We start from the raw sequence: 23,228 nt of genomic DNA on the forward strand, positions 1-23,228 counted from the left end.
TCGTTCGATTTGGAATATTTGGGCGAGATCAGAAAATGAAAAACAAGAAAGAATAAAGAAGGTCATATTAATCCCTCAGTTTTTTATTATTTATTATGTGACACTGACTTGATGTCGTCATATGAATAGAAGTATCATATCTGTTTTTATGAATAACCGAGCTACTGAGATACCACATGATAAAAACTAAACCACACGGCAAAAATGTACTTAACCCTTCTTTTAAATCAATTTTTAAACTGTTTTCATTTTACACATTAAAACGACGTAGTTTTGAAATGGTATAACAATTTTTTAACCATTTCTTTCTTAATTAAAAACGACGTAGTTTTGAAATGGTATAACCCCTAAACCTCACTCACGCTCGTCCCTGTATCTCACGCACGCCGACGTCGCCTCTGCAAGTCATCTTCCTCCCTTCCTCTCTCAAACTCTAAATTCTCAGTTCTCTCTTCTCAGCCTCTCACTCTCAGCTCTCTCGCCGCCTTCTCCTCTCACTTTCTTCCTCCTTCGCCGGCCTTTCCTCTCGCTCTCTCGCCACCGTCTCCTCTCACAATATCTCACTGTCTTGGCTTCGATCTCCCTCTGCTCTCGGCGGCTCGGCCTTCTCTACCTCAGTCCGTTGTTCTCTTTTCATCGGTGACAATTTCAGGTATTTTTTTTTTCATGAATCTCTTGAAATCTACTATAGGTTTTGGGGGTTTGTTCTGTTTGTTCTTAGATGGGTACATTCTGGACTTCCAAGATCTTCTTTTGTGTGTTTAGTTGTTAAATTAGAGAAATTTCATTGTGTTGATGGTTGGTTTTGTTTATTGACAAAAAAAAAAGACAGACTCTGTTTGATTGGCTTGAATTCTGGGTTGGGTTTTCAAGGTTTTAACAATATAGGAAAGGGACGTTTCAATTTTTTTTTGCAGAAAGCAATGTGCAAGGAGCCTAGGTGTCCATCTGGATGATTTCTTTTGGCTTCATGTTCTAATAAACAACATGCTTTTCTTTTACTACTTCTGTAAGAATCAAGTATGCTATCTTCCACTTGAGCTTCCTGAAGGATTTATTTGCTGTGTTTGGCATCATGCGGTTTGAAGTTTCAAATTCTAAATGTATGAAATTTGAGTCTCTAGAACATCATGTATCTAAGGTTTCACTTTTATCCAATTCCAATTCCCTGCTGCCAAACATAGTGATCGTTCTTATATTGGATGCATCAATGAGTTGGCTATGATATCTCTAACGTATCTGTCAAATTTGACAGGCGCTTGCAAAGCTTGAGGTAAGTTTCTAAATTTCCAGATCGATTGATCCATTTTCTTAGTCCCTGCAACGCAGCTGCCCTGTCCAAATGCTCTGGATTAAAGCCTAGATCAAGCATTTTAATTAGTGTTTCTGCAGCATCATCGAAATGTCCTCCTTTAAGTCTGTTTATAACATCAAACTACTACCTCAAGTCTGTTTATAATATCAAACTATGAAGTTTGAGGCGATGAGCTGTTTCTTAGCATATTTTGATTTTAATGTAATCTCGACTATATCTTATGTCATAGTAATGAGTTCTTTGATATGAGCTTTCCATTTCGTTGTTTTCGCCAAACTTTGGAGAAAATTCTCAAAAACGGTAGATTATCAAGCTCTCCATTCGTTCCTCAAATTTGGTTTTGTCAGAGTCTCCCCAAATTTATCAAAAGAAAAGTTTTCGCCATTCCTTATTTCACAATATAATATTTCCTCTCTCCCGCACTCTGTTTCCACGCCAGCAGTTTCTCTCTCTCACGGTCTCCTTGGGTTCTTTAATCTACAAACTAAAGCTGTGGCCTTGTGGTAGTGGTGGTGCCAGAGGTGGTGGGATGGTCAACATATTTCCTCTCTCCCTCTAATGTCACAGCTCTCTCTCCCCTCTGGAGTCCGGTATTTTTCCCCCTTTCCCTTCTCGCTCTTTCTCAGATTCTCTATGGGGTATATGCTGATTTTGAGGTTTGCTAGAGTTGAGTAATGTCGTTTTGATGTAAGTTATTAGATTGGACAATTTTTTCTATGGATTGTGGAGCCTTGATTATACATCGAAACAGGGAACATCATGAAGTTTGTTTCAAATTGGGATGTTGATGCTGGGTTTGGGTCAATCTCTGAATGGGTATTGGTTCTTGCTGCCTTGGAGATTTAGTTAATTGTCTAAGAAATTGGGAGATTTAGAAGTAGAACCCAAAACTCATTCTCTGCATAATTGAATGTTTTTTTTCTTTTTGGAGTTCAACTGCGTGTGTGTAGTAGTGGGTTATGGTAGAATTTTGCTTGAAACACCTTGATTTTTTGGGGGTAACCGAAGCTCATTGAAGGAGATGTTGAAATTCTTGAAGAATGTTGAGTACCTGATTTGCTTGCAATTGAAAGAGAAACTGAAATTCTTAATGTTTGGTTGAATTTGCTTGAAAAAAAATAATGTGAGTATTAGTCTGATGGTTTAGTTCTGGTTGAAGAGTTTTTCCTGCAATTACTTCTACTTTAGTTGACGCCACATCCAACCGAATTTCTGAAACTTTAATTGTTTGTTTCTATTAATTCAGTTTCATGAACTGAGATGAATTATGCATAGATGAAATCACTTATTATATGAGATGTTCCCATCATGTTTTTTTGTGTTTAAGGTGAACATATTAGTAAAAGCCATTTGGAATTGAAAGCTGATTCTTCTATTATCTATGTAGATGTGCATTGGTGGCCACATGCACTAGTGGCACATAATGGGAGCTTGAGACTTTAGGATCTATAATGGGCTGCTTAATTATTTCATGGTATGTCATCAAAGAGGTTAAGACACCTTTTGGCATGACATTTTCTTGCATTATCCATAAATGGGCCCAACCTTCTGCTGTTTGTTGTGCTGATCATCTTGTTTGGCGGGGATGAAGGAACTAGAGTTCCATTTGGTTAATGTGATAGATGTTGAGCCAATTTTAAGGGGGATAACAAATCTATAGTAAGGTTCATTATTTCTCATGCGGACCATAGCAGCATGCAGGTCAATTTGGTTAGTTGGTTTTATGGGCTTTTAGATCCTCGAAATGCAAATAGGCCCAAAGGGTGAAAAGTCAGAGCCATTTGATACAAATTTTTGTGTTATTTTTAAGCTGCTGATGTAATTGGAAGATCTGGTGTAGTATTTTTGTGTTATTTTTTCAATTGCTATGCTAATTGTAGTTGGTATTGCAATTATAAAAAAATAATAAAAAATAAAATTGTAGTTGATATTGTTGCTACTGTTTGTTTTTGCCAAGTTGTTTTGTTGCAAATTTTTCTCTATTGTTGTTGTACTTTTAGTTGGAGGAGGGGGTTTGCATCACTATTCATGGCAATTAGTTTCAACCAACTAAAACCAATAAAAAATAATATTTAGTTATAGTAGAGAAATATTTAGGGAGCTTGTTATTTGGTGTTTGTGAAAAGTAGTTAGCTAAAATAACAAAAGTAGATTTTTTAGCTAAACTTTAGAAAGTTCATTGAGGATGCTCTAAGTGACTGAGGGGTTGCTTAGTTCAAGAAGAATGCCGTAATGGGATTTTGTTTTAATGTGTATGGTGTTATGGTAATGAAACATGGATTTGGTTTATAATATGGATTGGCTGTAAATTGTGACAACATTTCCCATGGTTATGTTGGGAACTTCATGTTTTCTTTGTTGATTTCCTCTCCATTTTATTCCCTGTTTGTTTGACTAAGCTGTTTGTTTTTACAGCTCTTGTCTATGAATTTCGACAAATGGGTTGCATTTTCTTTTTAGCTTTCTTTTTCATAATTTTGTTTTCTGGGTATTGTTGTTCTTGTTATTATATGCTCCAAGTTGGTTAGTTTTAGTGAAAAATTTGACAAATATGCTTGTCATTGAATGTTTAGTTGTCTTAAGAGAATAATAATAACAAGAAGAAACAATGGGGAAGAAGAGAAAACACAGTGAGACAGAGGTGGCGGTACCTCCTAAGAAGGATACGATTGCTGCAGAGAGACCTAAAAGGACACTCTTGGGTTGGAAAGACAAGAATGAAGAAGTGAATAAAGAAAGTGATTCCATTGTCTTCAGGAACAAAGAGAAGGTTTTGGTTACTTGCTCGCGCCGCATCAATTACAGGTTGAAAAGCTTGTTTATTTGCATTTCCTTGTCGTGAAGTTTGTTTGTTATGCTGTTTTTGGTTCCGCTTACAGATGGACTGTCTGTATGTGGTGTGTAGGTACCGGCATTTAATGCTGAATGTGGTGTCACTCTTGCCACACTGCAAGAAGGATAACAAGGTTGAGTCAAAGGCTAGTAAGGGCACCACTTTGAATGAGCTGGTCGAGCTAAAGGGTGGCAATTCCTGTCTGTTTTTTGAGGTGATTTCTTTTTTATTTGTTTTGGTAATTACGTCAATATCTGTTATAGGTATTTGTATTTGTTATAGGTATTTGTATTTGTTATAGGTATTTGTTATTCGATATAGAATAAGATTACTTTTTGAATAGATAGGGTTTAGACCTTCTAGTGAATAATATATTACTGGTAATCAATGGGACTTAAGTTTGAGTAGTTGCTGGTAATCGAAGTGATTTCTTTTTTATTTGTTTTGGGTAATTATGTCAATATCTGTTATGGTATTTGTATTTGATATAGAATAAGATAATTTTTGAATAGATAGGGTTTGGACCTTCTAGTGAATAATATATTACTGGTAATCAATGGGACTTAAGTTTGAGTAATTAATTGCTGGTAATCGAAGGGATTTAAGTTAACTGGTTTATTTTTTATTGATTGGTTGGTTATTAGGATGTAAGTATTCTTACATGAATACTTCTATTGACTTGTTTAAGAATATGAAGATCTAGTTTGCTTTACTTCAGTTTATCATGTGGATTAATACCTTTTTTTTTTTTTTTTCCTATATCAGTGCAGGAAACACAAAGATCTTTATCTATGGATGGCAAAATGCCCCAATGGACCATCTGTCAAATTTTTAGTTAATGCTGGTAAGCTTCTCTTTTGGTTTCTAACTATTTGGTAGTTTGGTATGAATGTCTCATGGAAGTAAACTCTTACCTTTCTGTATCCATTGATAGCACTAAAATACAATCAATTCATCTCCAATTAAATATGGTTAAGTCCATTTTGTATAAATTTGAGAAGAAATGGTTAATCAATGTGTTTTTTATTTTTTTTACCCGTTTGTTTCCAGTGCACACGATGGAGGAATTGAAGCTTACTGGAAATCATTTAAAAGGGTCTCGTCCCATTTTGACTTTCTCGGACAATTTTGATAAAGATGCTCATTGGAAACTTTTGAAAGAGATGATAATTCAGGTATTTTGGTTTAGCTTCCTCTCTCTGTAGCTATAAAAGTTTGTTTCCTGTCTATTTCACATATAGAAGGAACAATTAATACCTCATTCTGTCAAATTAAATTGTAAACAATATTTTGATATTTCATTACCCCGGGAAAAGGAAAATCTAAAACTCAAGTCCATATGATATTTCCTAGTATGATGTGAAGTGCTAATCATACAAATTCAAGTCAAATGTCTTGACATTCGTGGTAGCCTAATTCATATATAACCAACAGCATAATGTCAGCCAAAATTATTTTGATGCATGATAACTATTATCTGATTTATTACATTCTCTTGTCAAATTCTTCACAGAAAATTTGTTGATACAATGTATTTGCTCAGTTTTCTAGGAGATTGTTTGCATTTTTAGAAGTTGAGGGAACTTGCTCATTGATTGTATGCCTAGTTATCGGATCTGGTATAGCTATGAATTGGCTTTTAATAATGAACTATAAAATGAATTTTGGCTTGGTTGTTTCTGATCAATAATATTATCCCCTAACTTGGTAATTCTATGGTACTATTTTTTACCATTTGATGTTATTAATGTCTGAGCAATGTTATTGGATATACTGACATTCTTTATTCATCTCCCCAGATATTTGGAATACCAAAGGACCACAGAAAATCTAAACCTTATCATGATCATGTGTTTGTTTTCTCCATTGTTGATGACCACATATGGTTTCGGAATTACCAGGTGGGTGAATTATAAATTCTAATCAATGTGCTGTATTAGGATTCAGAATTGTGGCTTAAATTTAAAGTTTAAAGGTTGGTTCTGGTTTTGTCCCATCATATTTTCGCATGGCATCTAGATAAAGTAGAATATATATAACAGTATAGATCCAAAACTTTTAAGATATAAGCTCAAACTAGTATTTTTCTGATTCAGATGAACATTTTATTTGTATTAAGGCGTGAAGGGTTTGCTATAGGGTTTAGGTAGTAAACAATAGCCGTTGATGTAAGTATTCTTAAAGCAGAAACTGCTTGTAGGGGAAAACAAGTGCAGTGGTATATCTCCTCTTTATTAAGGATGAGGTCTAGGGTTTGACCTATTATGAATAGGGCTTTGTGAATAGAAGCTCTGTTTACCTATAAAAAAACCATAAAAATAGAAGCTCTGTTATCTGGTGAAAGTAGTGACTAGTTACCGTAATCTTGCCAAGTCCATTGCACATATAATATAATCTTATGGATCTAGGTTGTGTGTTAATAACCCCCCTCAAGCTTGTCTTGCTTATGGTATTTGTCTAACTGGATCACAGAAATTCTTGAATGGTTTTGTTTTATTGGTGTTAACATGAGGTATGGGTGATTTTTCGTATTCATTATGTGTCTGTATTACCAGGCAGGGTCAAATTTTAGTTTGACTGTCATTGACATTGTTGTCAGTTGGGCCTGCTTGTAAAAGGCACATGACGAATATATTATATAAGATATCTTAAATTCCTTAATAGCCATTGGGAAAGCCTTGGGTAAGACTTGTATCTTAATTATTCTGAGGATGGTATGACATTTTGAAGCATTTCAAGAAAACTAGACGAATTTGATGTCGATGACCTTCCTAATCCTAGGAAGATGGCCTCCTAAAAGTGATAATAAAGCTTCTTTCCCTCATTTAGTAGGATTATAGAAACTATAAGCAAATTATGAGTGTTCTTAATACTGAAAAGACTGGTAGTCAAGTTTAGAATAACTTCTGGATTCTTTAAACCTCAGTTTGTAATTTTTAGGTAAATTATTTGTATTACTTCCTGTATACTTAGGAGTTTCCCTTTCTTAATAGAATATTATATTACTTATAAAAAAAAATTAAGAATAACTTAATGTGGTGTTCCATAGTACTATATTACGTTTGTGTCTGTGGGATTATTCTACTGGAGCTGTCTTTTATTTGAAAATTGTTAGTGAGGATGTTGCTTATTTTTCTTAATTTTCTAATGCAGATAGCTGTACCTCATATTGAAGCAGATAAAGTTGCTCGAGGGGGCCTAGAAAATATGACCCTTGTTGAGGTTGGTGGTGATTTCCTTCTTAATTTATGTGCTTTATCTGGCACCTGTAATGAGAAATTAACTCCGAAGATACTTTTGTATAGGTTGGTCCGCGATTCTGCTTGAACCCAATCAAAATATTTGGTGGCAGCTTCGGAGGCCCTACCCTCTATGAGAATCCATTTTACATATCACCAAATCAGGTATTCATTGATGTCCCATGCTGGCCTCTAGTGTTTGAACCTTTTTATTTTTGTACTTTTAGAAATCGTTCCCATTTTGGTGCTTCCAGATTCGAGCATTGGAGAAAAGGAAAAAGGCTGGGAAGTATGCGAAGAAAGTCAAAGCAAAGACAAGGAGGAAGATGCATGAGCTATCAAATCCACTGGAGCCTGATGAGTTTGCAGAAATGTGGAAAGAATGATACATTTGAAGACCTCGTCCTTTTTGGTTATAAGGAACATAATTTCCTATCATCCTCTATCCAGCTTGAAATGGCAGGCATAATTCGCTTAATTGGTTGTGCCTTTTTTGGTTTTCTATTGCCCCCCAATTGATTAGCTTATGTACGTCTTCAGGTTGAGGTTTTTTGTCACATCATCCATATTTCATTTACTTCTCTTCAATATGATATCGTATTTTTCTCTAATGTGTCTTAGATCAAGAGGAGAGATTGTTGATGTATGATCCTTCATATGTCATATCATTACTTATAGGTTTAGGTAGTGAGCGGGTGAACCGTCAACAATCCACCAAAAAAAATCACCTAAACAGACTATTGTTTTTTTTTTCTTGTGTTTTTAGCCTAGTTGTCAAGATCGGAGCTGTTCATTTAAAATGAGCAGCCCACAAAAGAGATATTGCATCTCAGTATTCACAAATTTGAAAATGTTTTGAGGTGATATAAAGTGATTTTATTTATTTTATTAATATTTTAAATTGTTTGTTAATATTTTTAAATTACATCGGTTGATATAACATATTTTAAATGTCTTACACATTTTTTATTGAAAGGCCACTTGAAATAATTCACTGCACTTGATGTGATATGAATGATAGATGAGTTATGAATATGTCAACATAGTACACTCACATTTCACTCTCATTTTAGGTAGGGGTGTCAAAAAATTCCGGGGAACCGGAATCGGGAAATTGGGAAACCGGGGAGCCGGTTCCAGTTCTGGCTGCAAAAAAAAAAAAAAAAAGGGGACCCCGGATCTGGTCCCGGTTTTTGGCACCCGGTAAAAACCGGGAAATATTTTAATATTATATATATATATATATTGGTTTTTTTGTGTTTAGCTAGGGTTCACACACACTTCACGCCTTTCTCTTTTATTCTCTTCTTCCTTACCCAATACTAGCCGCCACTCTCTAACACACATTCTCTCTCTGACTCTTTGTAAATTACGTGAATGGCTTCCTGGTTTCTTTACAGTGCCATTTGAAACATCGAGATCAAGTATTTCTTGCAAAGTGCTATGTGTTCTTGATGCTTCCTTAAGATCGCGAACTTGTTTGCGTCAAAAGAACCATTTAATTCAAGAACCATATCTGAATGCACCCATGAAAAGTGTTCAAATCAATTGGACCCGACAAGCGTCATAAAGGAGCAATACATGTAAATGTTGTTTTGCTGAAATTGTTGTTATTTTGCTTGTTAAATTGTTGAAATTTTTTGGCTTGTTATGCTGGGTTTTTACTATTTTATTTTTGATGTTTGGTTCTATTTTCCAGCAGGTTGAGATTTGGTGTTTGTATAGATTTTGGAATCGGTTACCGGACTGGGTACAAACCGGAACTGGTTGGTAACTGGGACCTGGTTCCGGTTCCGGTTGCCCAAAATCAAGAACCAAGGTACCCCAATTCCGGTTCCCGGTTTTGGCCAAAAACTAGGAAATTGGACCGGGTTAACACCCCTAATTTTAAGGGATCAGACATCCATTCACCCTTAAATTGAGTAAAAAGTGCAGTATGATGTTACTGTAAAAAAAACAAAAATCAAATCAAATAAAGGAACAGTACCGTTTAGTTTTTAACTGGGCAAAATGGTACCGTTTATTTTCACTACCGCATGCAAGCCGGTGTTGTAGACCAACATACAGGGAAAAAGCAGTGGTTCAATCAATCATTGGAGTGCAGGTTTTATCACAAACGAGCAATGCCATGAACAACACTCTAATTTCCAAGAACATCCACTCACCATATATATATATATATATATATATATATAGCCACTAACCATCTAATAATACCTATTCATGTTCTTATACTATTGTTTTAACGAACATAAGGTATGATAATATATAAATAATTATAACATCGGTAGATTGACTTCTAATTGCCGGAGTTTGTATATTTTCCCTATTTTGAAAATTTTATAACACTTTTTACAGCTTTTCTGTGAACTTAATACTTGGACATATCAAAAGTTGGACTTATCATATTTTAAGGTTTTCTTTTGTGACTCTGAAATACAGTGTCCACGGATTTGCTAAGTTTAACCTCTATAGTTTTGGTGCTTTGTTTTGGATATTTCGGTTCCTGACCGAATGGGTTAGTATTTTGTTTTTGGTTACTCTGTTTCTTAGAGAGTACTTGAAAAGAAAGTTGATTTCTTGATCTTATGTGTATAACTGATTTCTGTTCCATAGGCTGTTTCCTTTGCATTTCTAAGCATAGGGTTTCAAATGAAGAAAAGCTTTTGATGTTGAGCAGTGTTGTGCATATTAACTTGGACTTTAATTTTATTTCTTTCTTTATTCTGATTTATTATTCGTTAAGACAATCTTAATCATAGTGTGATAATATCCCCCTATATGTTTTGATATAGTACACACAAAGATGAAGTTTGATGAGCCACCTGGAGTTATTTTTATTAATATTCCTTAACATGAGCATGTAATTCATTTAGTTTTAACTTTGGTTTTAACATTACTGTATGTGCCCTATAACTTTGCAAGCTTTGCCCTTGATGGTTTGGTTATTGTTGTAAATGATTTTGTTTATGAAAGTAAGTGGAGGAAAGATTGCCACACTGTATTTGTTGCTTTATTTGCTAAGATTTTGCAATTTTGGTTAGGCTATAAAAAGTTAAAAACTAAAATGACTTTACATTCATGTCGGGTCGTGTCGTGTCAACCCAACACAACACCTTTATCTAAACAGGTTACACATATCGTGTCGTGTTACTCGTTTAAAAAACATGTCGTGTTCGGGTTTGGGTGTTCGACACATGTTGTGTTCGGGCTGGGCTTAAATGGGTTGTGCCGTAAACAGGCTGGCCATGAACATGTTTTGCCTGCCCTACTAAAAAGTGTAAAAAACCCATAAACCAAAATTCAGGTCGAAAAGAAATCAGATAAAAAAAAAGGAGAGAAAACCCACCTTTGTGGATTGATTGTGCGTGTCTCGGTTGTTCTGCAGTGGAGAGAAAGAGAGGGAGAATGAGAGAGCTGTGATTCGAGAAACTAGAGCAGACCTGAGTTTTCGGAATTCAAAATTGGATAGAAATTGGTTAGTAGCAATTAGCCATAAACTAGTGGATCCGTTTCACGAGAGTCGTTTACTATTCATCAACAAATTTCAATTTTCAAACGGATCCTTCTAAAATTAAATCAACTTTGAGATTTAATCTTGATAATTGATTAAACTACAGCATATATGCTATTGTTAAAATAACAGCATATAAGCCAAATCCTTCTCAAACACTTCCATATACAAGATATTTATACTTTTTTCACATTAATTAATTTTGGTACGGCATACAACAAAGGCCACAAAAAGCCTCAAGCTCCTCTCAAACAGTAAATATGACAGAAGTACATGTTTTTTATGGGTACCTTCACTTTAAACCTTTGAATTACCACGTCATTTGATAATCCTCCCAAACTTCACGACATCTCAATTTGAACCCCTGGACTTTCAATTGCAGTCAATTTGAACCAATTTGTCAGATTTTGAACGTTAAAAGTGAAACAATGACGTTTATACCCCTAACTTTTTTTTTTTAATATATAAAATTTCAAATTTATCCTTAATTCCAAATTTAAAAATAAAAATAAAAAAAATAAATAAAAAAGTCTCTGACGAAGCTGATTTCCGAGACGACGAGGTAGACTTGGGAGAACCGAGTTAGGAAAAGGAACTCGTCAGCAGAACTCGCAACGAGTCGAGTAAAAGCGGATCGAAGAGGAAGATCAAGAACAAGAAGAGTTGGAGGGTGGCGGATTGGTTGGGAGATGTGGAGGAGGATACGTCGCTGGTAGTGCGATTTAACCGCAGCAAAACCCAGGTGCTGTCGACCAGGTACAGGGACTCGGTGCTCGAGCCTTGCGAGGGAAACTTCCCTAACCCCCCTCAAACTTTCGCTCTTTTTGCAGACACCCCCCATTGTTCAAAAACTCTCACTTTGATGTATCCAACTTTCGTTTTCTTCCACTTTGCCCCTTCCGTTAGAATTTTATGTGAAATCCTAACGGAGCTCCTGTCACGTGCCGTACATGTGGCATATTTTTGCTGAAAAACCCATTATACCCCACGATCAGGACAGGCTTGAGAATTTAGGGATTCAGCGCGTTGGGGCCCCGACCCGAGAATGAGACAACTGTGGGTTTGATTCCGAGTTGAGTGACACAGAAATCAATGGTGACCGTGGGATTGGAGGCTGACGAGTCCTTTGCCGTTGTAAGCCCCGTTGGCGAGGATAATTCCAACACCGCCGGCTTTCTTCACCACCAGGCCTTCGGCCACTCTAGGACAAATTCCTCTTTGACAAATTACGATCTTGCCCCTGACAAGATTGGGGTCCAGGAAATTCTCCATGCACAACGAGGCAGAGAATAGTCCGAACTTGCCTGGATAAATTAGAGGGTACATTTTATCGTTGAGTGGCGCTCCGGTGTAAAGCGACACGCCGGAGAGCTTCTGCCCGCCTTCGACAATGATGATCGCTAGGAAGCTACGGTCGATCATGGTGCCTGTGTTAACATGACTATCCTATATGGCAGTAAAGGATTCAGAAGTGACAGCAAGGAGCACACTCACTGTGGAAATAAATCAACAACAGATGTATCAAAGTGTGGTGTGAGCCGTAGTGCTCAATACTGCTGGAAAGAATTAACATAATTCTGCACATGCCAACATCATTAACACTTGGCAGCCATGCATAACAATAGTGCTATTATATTCGATTGAAGACATGTGCACAGATCATGTAATTGAGTTATTGCTATATTTTATCTCTACATGTGCACAACATTGGTTTTCATATATATCATTTAGTCTTAGTTCTGTTTGTATATAATGTCGTGAGCCTCACCTCTGTAATCAAGCAATCAGTTTATAAGTATTATATAGAAATTTTCAGCTTACGCCGACGATTGTAAGCCAGGGAGTGAGGTTTGTCACAATCATTGCATTGGGGCCTTCGTTTCCAACGGAGGACGAGACGAAATCACCTCTGGAAATAGTGTCTTATGCTCCGATTGCGATCATATTAGATAGTACGGGGAAGATACGCCGCCTCTGCCTCCGATGGAGATTGAGATGACGTCGACACCGTCAGAGACTGCGGAGTCGAAGGCAGCAAGGATGTCAGAATCGAAGCAGCCGGAGTCCTTCCAGCAGACCTTGTAAACCTCGAGTCTCGCTTTCGGAGCCACGCCTTTTGCAACTCCGGTAGCGTAACCGGCCATGCTCACCTGGAAATAGTACCGTCCTGTGGCAGTGGATGCCATGTGGGTACCATGGCCGTCGGCGTCTCTCGGATATTGATACTCCACCGTATCGTTCATCAATGTAATCAGCGGCACGTCGGAGCTCGCACCAGAAGCCTCGTGACCTTAATGAAAAACCTCGCTTCGATAAGCTTCCGGTTGCAATTGATGGCCGCGAACTTCTCGCGAACCTCGTAGGTTTAAAAAATTTAATCTCAAAGAGGAAGGACGCGTGTTCTGTCTGAAGGGGTAGGGTAAAATGGGTGTTTCAACAAAAATAAGCCACATGCGCGGCACCGGCACGTGAGAGGAGCTCCGTTAGGATTTCACAGAAATTCTAACGGAAGGGGCAAAGTGGAAGGAAATGAAAGTTGAATATATCAAAGTGAGAGTTTTTGAACAATGAGAGGTGTTTGCAAAAAACACGAAATTTTGTGGGAGTAAGTGAAGTTTCCAAAAAAAAAAAATAGAGATATTTGGTCTTTTTAAGTATTACTGTTAAAAGTTAACGGTTAAATCTGATGAATGAGGTTCAAATTGACTGTAATTAAAAGTTCAGGTGTTCAAATTGAGAGGTTTTAAAGTTTAGGGACTTGTCAAATTGCGTGATAATTCAGGAGTTTAAAGTGAAGTTATCTCTATTTTTTATTAATATTATTTTAAAAAAAAATGTGAAACGTATATATTATTAAAAAAAATATGTAATTTTTACGTGTTAAGAAACATGTAACAATCTATTAAACCGATTTGAAACTAATTTTTATTCTTCATAATTTGATACATGTGGCATGTTGTTGGATTGTTAAAATTGTCGATTTGAAATTGCCGTGCCTAATCCTAATCACCTGGCACTAGGTTTCGTTGATGGCTTGCCACGTCAATTGTGTGGGAACAGGGTGGTCTTCGTCAGAATCTTTGACCAGACTGTTCGCTTGGCCGGCGTCTTTCTTAATAAGGAATGAATTTCCTCCCACAGCTGACAGCACCATAGAGCAGATTGACAGGCACAGAGAGAGAAGGAGCTGCAGAAAGTCTCACAAAGAGGATGCCATGCTGCCGGACAAGTGTCCTCCCAGAGCAGTTGGCTCGACTCGTAGGTCCAGCACTAACTGGTTTCTCTTCTTCTTGTTCTTTAAGATTATACTTTGTTGCCTTGCTGCTACTCCAACCGTTCCATCTCATTCTCGGTACCTGCTCCATAACTCCACTTGCCCCGACTTTGCCCCGAATTCCACAAATATGGTAACTGTTTTTATCCCTTTCTGTTTTAAGGTACAAATTTACCTTAATTTCTACTAATGGGTATTCATGAGGACATCCTTAGGTGACAAGCTGTGTGCATCTCTCTCTTCTTTTTTCTTTTTTCTTTTTTAGTGTATCCGATTCCAAGTCCAATGCAATTGGTCTATGTCTTGCTCTAATTTGTGTCAATGACTACTTTTGTAACTTTAATTTCCATTCTAATAAATAAGTAGGACCCGTAATTTTTTTACAGAACTATGAACCTAATATGAATCGTATAAGAAATTAGCAGGTTAGGTTGATATTACACGAAATTAGCAAGTTAGGATTTATTTACTTAAATGAATCATGTTAGAATTAACTTATATAGTCTTATATCAATGATCAACACAACTTGATCCCTAAATGCAACATTCAGGACGATTGCATATTTCTTAAAATCTAATATTTACATGGCATCTTGTATTTTGCCACCATATTTTGTTAAACTATGTTTTAGATGTTGGATCAGACCTTTGACCATCTCATATGAAAACCAATTGGTGTTCGGAAGGCAAAGCTTTTATGGCATTTGAAATCGCACTCCGCAAGGCATGTTCTAAGAGCCATTCATGTGAGCAGCGCGACATTGTTGCATCTCAACAATTTCTCTTAACATGATACTCTCACGACTCGAACCTATGATCTTAGCTCTGATACCATTTGTTGGATCAAGTCTTTGACCATCTTATCTGAAAATTAATTTGTGTCCAATGAGAGAAGCCAAAGCCTTTTATAGCATTCGAAATTGCACCCCATGAAGCATATTCTAAGAGTTGTTCACTTGAGTAGAACAACACTGTTGCACCTCAACAATGGAAATGACTTAAGTGTGTTCATGATGATTTCATGAACGTGTGTTTATGGTACCATATAGTGACATATCTTGTAGACTTAAAGTGGTGGAAGCTCTAAGTTTTTTTTTTCAAGTTGCTCTACTAAGACTTAGTTGATCTAAGTTTAGTTGAATTTTTGCCACATCAAGGTTTCAAGATGGATTGCTAAACCTTGTCGCTCTTCTTTTTTTCCTTGCTCTTTTATAGCCTGGAAATTGCTAATGATTTTAGTACTCATTGTGGTGTGAATCCATGATGAGATCTATTTAATTTCTTATTGTTTTTATTTTTTATATAAATAATAAAAAAAAATAAAGATATTTGTTTTTGCACCCTAACATACGTAAAGCAGGTGAGAACCTATAAAGAAATCTGGAAAATATTCTGTCATAAAGTTCAGGTTTATTCAGATATCTTTACAACAGGGTAACACCTGTTAAATGCTAAGACAACGTACAGCTGATCTATCTCAATTTATCACATTTCATACAGACATTTATCTTGTGTTCTTTGATCAGGGCAGTAAGACCAACAGTGAATGTTTGGAAAAGATTACTAAAGTTGCATCCCTTAGATGTGCATTTGAGTTATTTGATGCCAACTTCTTCAACAATAAAAATGTGACTTTGTCAAACTTGTAACTCAGGTGTTTTCTCTGTCACTTTATATATTTTAAGTAATCCATGTTGTAATTGAAAGTTTTAAACCCAAATGATGTAATATCTCTATCTAGTTTAGATTCTGGAGATAGTCAAGGGTGCAAAAGAGTTTAATATCCCTATAATCAAAGCCAATCGGAAATTAGTTGCTTCTGTTAATGGAGGACTGCATAATCCATCTTCTTTGGTGTTCAATCCTGAGTGGGACAATGAGCAACCACAGCGAATAAGCAAAAGATTTAATTCTCCCTCTATCTTTGGCACTAAGAGACCAGAAAGTGAAGAAGATATTGCCTTCATGAGTGTAAGTCTGTTGTGGTGCCACTCTCTCTAGTCCCCACCCCCGTGATCTGTGTCTCATTATTTTCCTTCATCTTGTCTAATTTTAAAAAAATTATTGCTTGTTCATCAGGTTCTTGAATTGGGGGAACTGATTCAGACAAAACAAATTACTTCAGAGGAGCCTACTCATATTTTTTTTGCAAAGGTTGAAAAGGTAGTAGTGAAGAGAAAAACACCCCAATTACCTATGTTTTGTATCATGTGTAAAATATCTGTCTAATGATGCGTTGTGAAAATAACACCAGGTACAATAATGTTCTTGAAGCTGTGGTCTCGTATACTGAAGAACTTGCATACAAGCAAGCCAAGGAGGCTGATAAGTTACTTGCTCGAGGGCTGTATTTGGGTACATCTCTTTTAAAGTATTGATAATACTCTTAGAGTAGCAGTCACATTTTCCAGTGTTTAAAATTTTAAAGTAATTATATAGAATGGTTTAACTCTGAACATGAAGACGCCATAAAAGCTCTAATTTTTTAACCATAATCTAGCAAATATCATCACGCTAGAATAATCTTGTCTAATATCCCAAATGCTTGAATAGAGACCGTTCATTTCATCTCTTTCGAGTGCAACTTTTACCAAGATATTCATCATGTATTATCTTAATAGGATGAAATAACAATTTCTTAGGGGCTTTTATTTTTGTTGGTTAGTAGAGATCATGGATGAGCTCCTTTACTTTAATGGAATGTAAAGGTTCCCTTTTATTCTTAGAGCACAATTACCATAAGATCTGGAATTTGCTTGTCTATTAAAGTTAAAAGTCACGCCCTATCAGTTTGATGTTCTATTGCTGTTGTGTCAAACTGTGGATGCTGGTTCCTTCAATATATTAGCAAAAGTACCTCTGGCTCAAGCTAGCTTTGTGCTTTGACCTAGATGAAATTTAATATCATGTACCCATGTTCGTATATGTATATCAGTTAATTGTATGCAATTTCCTATTTGGTAATTTGGATCAAGTATATTGTATCTATAAACAGGGTGGCCAAGAAGCAACAACTTATAAAATGTTAAATCACTACCTATCCTTAAAGCTTAAGTTCAAACTTTTTCTTCATAAATAAGAGTCAACACGTGAAATATTTAATTGAATTGAGACAAATTACAGAAACAATGTTCAAATTCATGACTTCTGCTATGATACTATATTAAATCACTAGTTATTCTAAAAACTTGATACTTCGAACAGGGTATGATTCTTGTGGAATACCACTGTTATAGTTTGTATGAACGGTTTAGACACAAAAGGCGGAGGCTATTATATTATTCAACTTATTTTAACCTAATACATGCATCCTATTATATAGGATTAGGGAAATACCATAAAGACTAAAATACCCCCAAAACCCTAATGACTCAAACTCAAACTCTTCTAACACTCCCCCTCAAGCTGGAGCATATACATCATATGAATCCAGCTTGGAAGATACAAGCAAACGAAAAACAACTAGAAAACATATTCTAACACTCCCCCTCAAGCTGGAACTGCTTGGACCACACAAATTAATTAAATAAAACTTCAATGTCGGTCGAAAACTCGTTGGTAACTTGAACAACCATTTGATCGGTTCTCGCTGAAAAACACCAAGGCCGGTCGGATGCGACGATCACTTGATCGGTTCTCGCCGGAGAATCCAAGGCTGGTCGGATACATCGATCTTGGGATTGGTTCTCGCTGTAAAACACCAAGGCCAGTCGGATGCAACGATCACTTGATCGGTTCTCGCCGGAGAACCCAAGGCCGGTCGGATACATCAATCACAAACAACAAATTTTCACATGATTAACCAACAAGATTCGCTGGAAAACAGATACTGGAAAAACAAAAAAAAAAAAATTCACTGGAGCTTCGCTGGAAATACACTGGAACTTTGTCGAGGCTTCAAAACTGGCCAGAAACACAAAGAATTGGCCGGCAGTACCTGAAAACACAAGAAAAACACTGAAAAATAGAACAGAAACAGTCACTGGAGGCTCGCCGGACCTTTGCCAGAGACTCGCCGGAGTATCGCTGGAGCTCGTCGGAACTTGCCGGAGAAGACAGAACACTCCGGCCACTTCAACAACAGCAACTACAGAATCAATAGAGGGCCACACAGTAACGTTTCAATACCAAAAACATCAAATCGTCGGAATTTTTTTTTTTTTTTTCCCGATGGCCGCTGCAACTTTTCCGGCCACCACAGAACACTCCGGCCACTTCAGACAAGACAGAAAACCACCGCAGAACCATCCGGCCAGCATCATAGAACATAAAAAACAAACAAAATATATATATATTTTTTTCACCGGAAGGAGTTTCGGTCACCCTAGAACAAGAACAAAACAGCTCTACGGAGCTCTTTGAAGGTACTGCCCGTGTGGGTTAGCCCACACGGGCAGTGCGGCTACCAAGTTGAAAACTAAACTACCCAAGAATCGAAACAAGCTCTGATGCCATGTTATAGTTTGTATGAACGGTTCAGACACAAAAGGTAGAGGCTATTATATTATTCAACTTATGTTAACCTAATACAGGCATCCTATTATATATATAGGATTAGGGAAATACCATAAAGACTAAAATACCCCCAAAACCCTAATGACTCAAACCCTAGCTCTTCTAACAACCACAATCACTTTAAAACATTAATATGCCTATTTTTATGATTTTGTTTTTATTGTTGGTTACACATTCCTAAATTAAATGTAAATTTGTGCTATAGGTCCTCTCCATGGAATTCCTTACGGGTTGAAGGATATAATTTCAGTACCAAAGTTTAAAACAACTTGGGGTTCAAAAACTTTCAAAGATCAAGTTCTTGACATTGAAGCTTGGGTATACAAGAGGTATTAAGCATGTTTGGAAGGGTAAACTTGCAGCTCAAAGTATAACAAAGTTGTATTTTGCAAGCTTGCAACTCTTGCTCGATATAGGTTGAAAGCTGCAGGGCCAGTTCTTGTTGCAAAGCTTGTTTCTGTATCTCTGGCATATGATGACATCTGGTATGGTGGTAGGACAAGAAACCCATGGAACATAGAGGAATTTTCAACAGGTTCATCAGCCGGGCCTGCTGCATGCACCTCAGCTGGTATTGTTCAAATTTTGAGCTGTTCAACATTCTCATTTCCCTCCATCTGTTTTCTTCCAATTATTCTTTTTGGGGACTGCTTGGCTCAAGCCTCAACACCTCTCCATGGTGCTCTTCATCATTATAAGTGGTTTTATATATGCATAGGAGACTTGCACTTCTTTATCAAAGTTTTTTCCTTGCAACTATCGGTTGAACTTGTAGTGTAGATTTGTTTGGAGGATGGGGAAAAAAAGGGAAGTAGAAGTCTGCATTGCATCAACTGAATTTTATTTATTTATTTATTTTTTTCATTTCATCATAGGTATGGTTCCATTTGCAATTGGTTCAGAAATAGCTGGCTCTATAACCTATCCCGCTACTTGATGTGGTGTGACAGCATTGCGCCCCACATTCGGCACTGTAGGTCGAACTGGTGTAATAAGCATATCTGAAAGCTTGGTACTACCTCAATCTTCTTTATGTATGCCTTTTGTTTTTCTTAACAGGGGTACAGTTATGAGTTGAATTTACATATCGGCTGTTTACCAGGACAAACTTGGCCCATTCTGTAGAAGCGCCACAGATTGCACTATTATTCTGGATGCTATTCGGGGTAGGGATCCAGATGATCCCTCGTCCAGAGACAGTCCCCTTAATGACCCATTCTTGGTTGACATCACCAACCTTACCGTTGGATATCTTGATGATGCTGAGATGGATGTCAGTTGTCCCAAGTGTTTTACTGTAGTTGGGTTCACGCTGGATGGCACTGACCGTACTTCATGGATGCTATTGTATCCTTTTTACCCTTTAAGTGATTCACAAGATGGCAATTCCAGGTTGTTCATGTTACTGCATCAATGGGTGTTAATGTGCTTCCCTTCAAACTGAATTATACAGTCAACTCTATTCAAGGTATTCTGAATTTTACAATGGACGTTGATATGTTGGCTCACTTTGATGAGTGGCAGCGCTCGGGGCAGGACAATGATTATGAAGCTCAAGATCAATGGCCTATTGAGCTACGTCATGCACGCATGATTCCAGCAGCTGGCTATGTTCAGGTCTCTATAACATTTAGAATAATAGGAGCTTTTAGTTTTAAAATGGTTTACTAATTATTTTAGAGAAGTTTTTGTCACAAGTTGTATAATAAGAAAAAAGTGTGCCGTTAACCATAAGGCATAACCTTCAAATGATTTCCATTTTTTTGAGTTCTTATGTTAATAGGTCAATAATATATAGATTTCAGTTCTCTAGCATATTGGGTTGAGTAGCTTTTTGGGAGGCCTATATAAATCTTGCAAAGAGCTGTTAGTCGTTAGTTAGCCTCCAACAAATTGAACCACGTTGCATTCATCATCTGTCGATTAAGAATATTGAGTTTTCCTCCATGTTTCAATAGTTTCCTCATTGGTTTAAGATTTCCTCAAAAGTTGATATTGGACTTCCTTGTAAGTAGGGACATTATAAAATGCAAAATCAAAGGCTGAAGGTAGTTGTGGTTGGGCTCTTTAGAGTCCATTTGGGCCGGGATTGCATCGGGAAATAGAGCTTTTGTCTATATAAAAAGTTTGAAATAACTTTTTTATAAAAAGTTTCATTTTCAAGTTTTTCCAGCTTTTTTAGAGCAAAAAATTCAACAAGGTGTTTTTTTTATGTTTTTTACCATGCGGACTTATTTTTGCTTAGCATTACTTTTTGGGTACTAAAACTATTTTTTAAGTTCTTTAACGCAATTTCAAACAGACTCGGAATGAATATGAGCAACTACTACATGAAATGTAGGCGGCAATTGCTAGGTCTTCAGTGTCATCTTGCCGGGCTGTCATAGACATATTTAGAACACAGTAGGCTTGAATTTCTGACTTTCAGCTTCTGAGGTTTTCAAAATGGTGCCTTGGGATTAGGACTAACCAGAAGCTCATGGTTCATTGAAGTGTTGAGCTTTTAGCTTTATATAAGCATGTAGTATTTGAAATTGTCTAGTTTCTTGTTTTAGGAGTTTTGCGAGTATGAAGCTTTTTATTGCTATCCACAGGCACAAAGAGCACGGGGAAGTTAATCCAAGAAGTAAGAGAAAGTTTTACTGTTGATGCAATCATTGGCAATGCAACTGACTGGGAGAAAGTTTGCATGGGAAATCTCGTGGGTATGCCTGTAATTGTTGTTCCAACAGGATTTAAGAAGATTGAAAATCCACCTTCCGGTGCCAGCTGACGGATAACCACCATCACCACCGGCTAATATGCACCTCTCATCATGATCACATTGTAAGCAGGATCTGTAATTCTCTCTCTTTCCAGTGAGCCTTTCCTATAGTACTTACCACGTTAGATATTTGGAACTATTCTTGCCAGGCTCAGTTAAATTGTTTGATATCTGGCCATCTTTAGGCTGTGATATTAGATGAACTTGGTTACATGTCAAGTCAACTAGTAACTCCTAGAAGCACTGAAGTTTGATCATGATCAACTATTTGGTAGTGGTTTCCATTATTATGGACAATGAAGGAACTGGGCTGATTCATCTTTCTATCAACTTGCAGGCTCTAGCGCTGGCAATGGCATACCAATCAGTTACTGATCACCATAAACAACGCCCACCTATTAATGATCTTGGGCCAAACGACTAGATTTGAAATCCACCTGGAGTTGCCTACCCTCCTAGTACTAGACAATTGCATCCTTGAAGGTCCCTTACCTGCAGCTCCAGTACTTGTTCCACCAGTTATGTGATTGACATGGTGGATCAAGTTCCATTAAGTAGTGCCATCTTCGAGAGGGTAATAATTAATCTTATTAGTTATTGTTGCGCGCTTGGGACAAGACGTTGATATTTTATGTGGTCATAATCTTCTTGTGTTCAAGATTTGAGTGCGAGATGAGAACTGATAAGGTAGAATGGATTTTCAAGGAATCTTTCTACTCCTATAAAGATAAGGTTTGAATAATTTACTTATTGATTCTATTTCATAGCAATGTAGTACTTAAATAACAAAATACAATGAAAGAGTCTCATGAGAAAATTAAATAACAAAATAACAATGAAACAGACTTTAATGTGGACTATAAATCAACTACTAACAAAATTAAACCTATTGTTAATGACACTAAGAGTCCTACTTACACAACAATAGTAAAATAATAAAACAACTAATAAACTGAACAACAAGTAAAACTAAAACACTAATGAACGGAATAACCTAACAGATAATACTTCCTAACAAACTCACTGTCTAACAATATTCAGTACAGGATATCAATGAGTCATATTTTTCGCTCTCAAATAATAGAAATACTATCTCAAGGAAAAGATAAATTAAGGTAATGGAAGTGCATCCTCAATTTAGAGTAATGCTATATATCACATTTTTATCCCATAATTATCTTAGAATGCTGACGCATAAGTTTCAACTAAGGTTGTAATTGAGTCGAGTTAAACCAATCACATTCATGTGCACACAAACATACATATATCTAAATCAAAGCTCACAATAACAATTATTCAAAGTATATTTATTATATTAGGAAGAAAATTCATCTTTACTTAAGATGTTATAATTACGAATTTAAAATAATACTATAGAAAATAATAAAAATAAAGTTATATGAGTTGAGCCGAATTTATTATACGGATATATTTCATTTAATAATTGACCATAATTTTGTGTTCACGAACGACTCATTTATTAAACAAATCGAATTCGAGTTGAATTTATACAAGCAATACTCCTAAATATATATGTGTGAGGTCACCATGTTTCAAAATGGAAGTAATTATGGCATTTACGTTAAAGATGCTGATGTCATAATATAGGTAGCACTCTTTTACATTTTCTTGAAAAAATTTGTTACCCGTCAACCGATAAAGCTGAATATATTCTTCGGCCTAATGGTCAACCTCAATTTATACTGAAACTCAAAGCTTAGATATATGTCGTGTGTTTTTTATTGTTTGGTTTGGGTCTCAAAGCTTAGTTATA

At 36.5% G+C, this 23,228-nt stretch overlaps 2 protein-coding genes across 4 annotated transcripts; both read left to right on the plus strand.

Annotated features, from left to right (window-relative positions):
• Positions 1 to 359: 359 nt before the first annotated feature.
• LOC132176245 (ribosome biogenesis protein BRX1 homolog 2-like) lies at positions 360 to 7,998 on the plus strand. Of its 3 annotated transcripts, none has more exons than XM_059588394.1 (9): positions 360 to 652; positions 3,889 to 4,120; positions 4,221 to 4,362; positions 4,914 to 4,992; positions 5,199 to 5,323; positions 5,948 to 6,049; positions 7,302 to 7,370; positions 7,454 to 7,552; positions 7,642 to 7,998. In XM_059588394.1, the coding sequence occupies exons 2-9, from the start codon at positions 3,924 to 3,926 to the stop codon at positions 7,771 to 7,773; spliced, it is 945 nt and encodes a 314-aa protein (XP_059444377.1). In that variant the 5' UTR covers positions 360 to 652; positions 3,889 to 3,923; the 3' UTR covers positions 7,774 to 7,998. The 3 variants fall into 3 exon arrangements, with proteins under 3 accessions (XP_059444377.1, XP_059444379.1, XP_059444378.1); XM_059588396.1 differs by lacking the exon at positions 360 to 652 and adding an exon at positions 2,765 to 2,789; XM_059588395.1 differs by lacking the exon at positions 360 to 652 and having other exon boundaries at positions 2,797 to 4,120.
• Positions 7,999 to 13,930: 5,932 nt separating this feature from the next.
• LOC132173424 (uncharacterized) lies at positions 13,931 to 22,168 on the plus strand. Its single transcript, XM_059584926.1, is given in 15 exon segments — positions 13,931 to 14,308; positions 15,702 to 15,803; positions 15,922 to 16,146; positions 16,255 to 16,317; positions 16,319 to 16,338; positions 16,430 to 16,530; positions 18,896 to 19,019; positions 19,107 to 19,261; positions 19,566 to 19,702; positions 19,793 to 19,963; positions 20,083 to 20,307; positions 21,285 to 21,294; positions 21,297 to 21,497; positions 21,500 to 21,516; positions 21,792 to 22,168. Coding segments are annotated over 15 exon segments (2,073 nt in total). The 3' UTR covers positions 21,936 to 22,168.
• The last annotated feature ends 1,060 nt before the right edge of the window (positions 22,169 to 23,228 follow it).

This window comes from Corylus avellana, chromosome ca3, assembly GCF_901000735.1.
Source record: "Corylus avellana chromosome ca3, CavTom2PMs-1.0".
Taxonomy (NCBI): domain Eukaryota; kingdom Viridiplantae; phylum Streptophyta; class Magnoliopsida; order Fagales; family Betulaceae; genus Corylus; species Corylus avellana.

Coding starts and splice junctions, on each gene's coding strand:
- LOC132176245 (XM_059588394.1), top strand. CDS start 3,924: ATGGGGAAGAAGAGAAAACACAGTGAGACAGAGGTGGCGGTACCTCCT. Junction 4,363..4,913: donor ATTCCTGTCTGTTTTTTGAG/GTGATTTCTTTT, acceptor TTCCTATATCAG/TGCAGGAAACACAAAGATCT. Junction 5,324..5,947: donor TGAAAGAGATGATAATTCAG/GTATTTTGGTTT, acceptor TCATCTCCCCAG/ATATTTGGAATACCAAAGGA.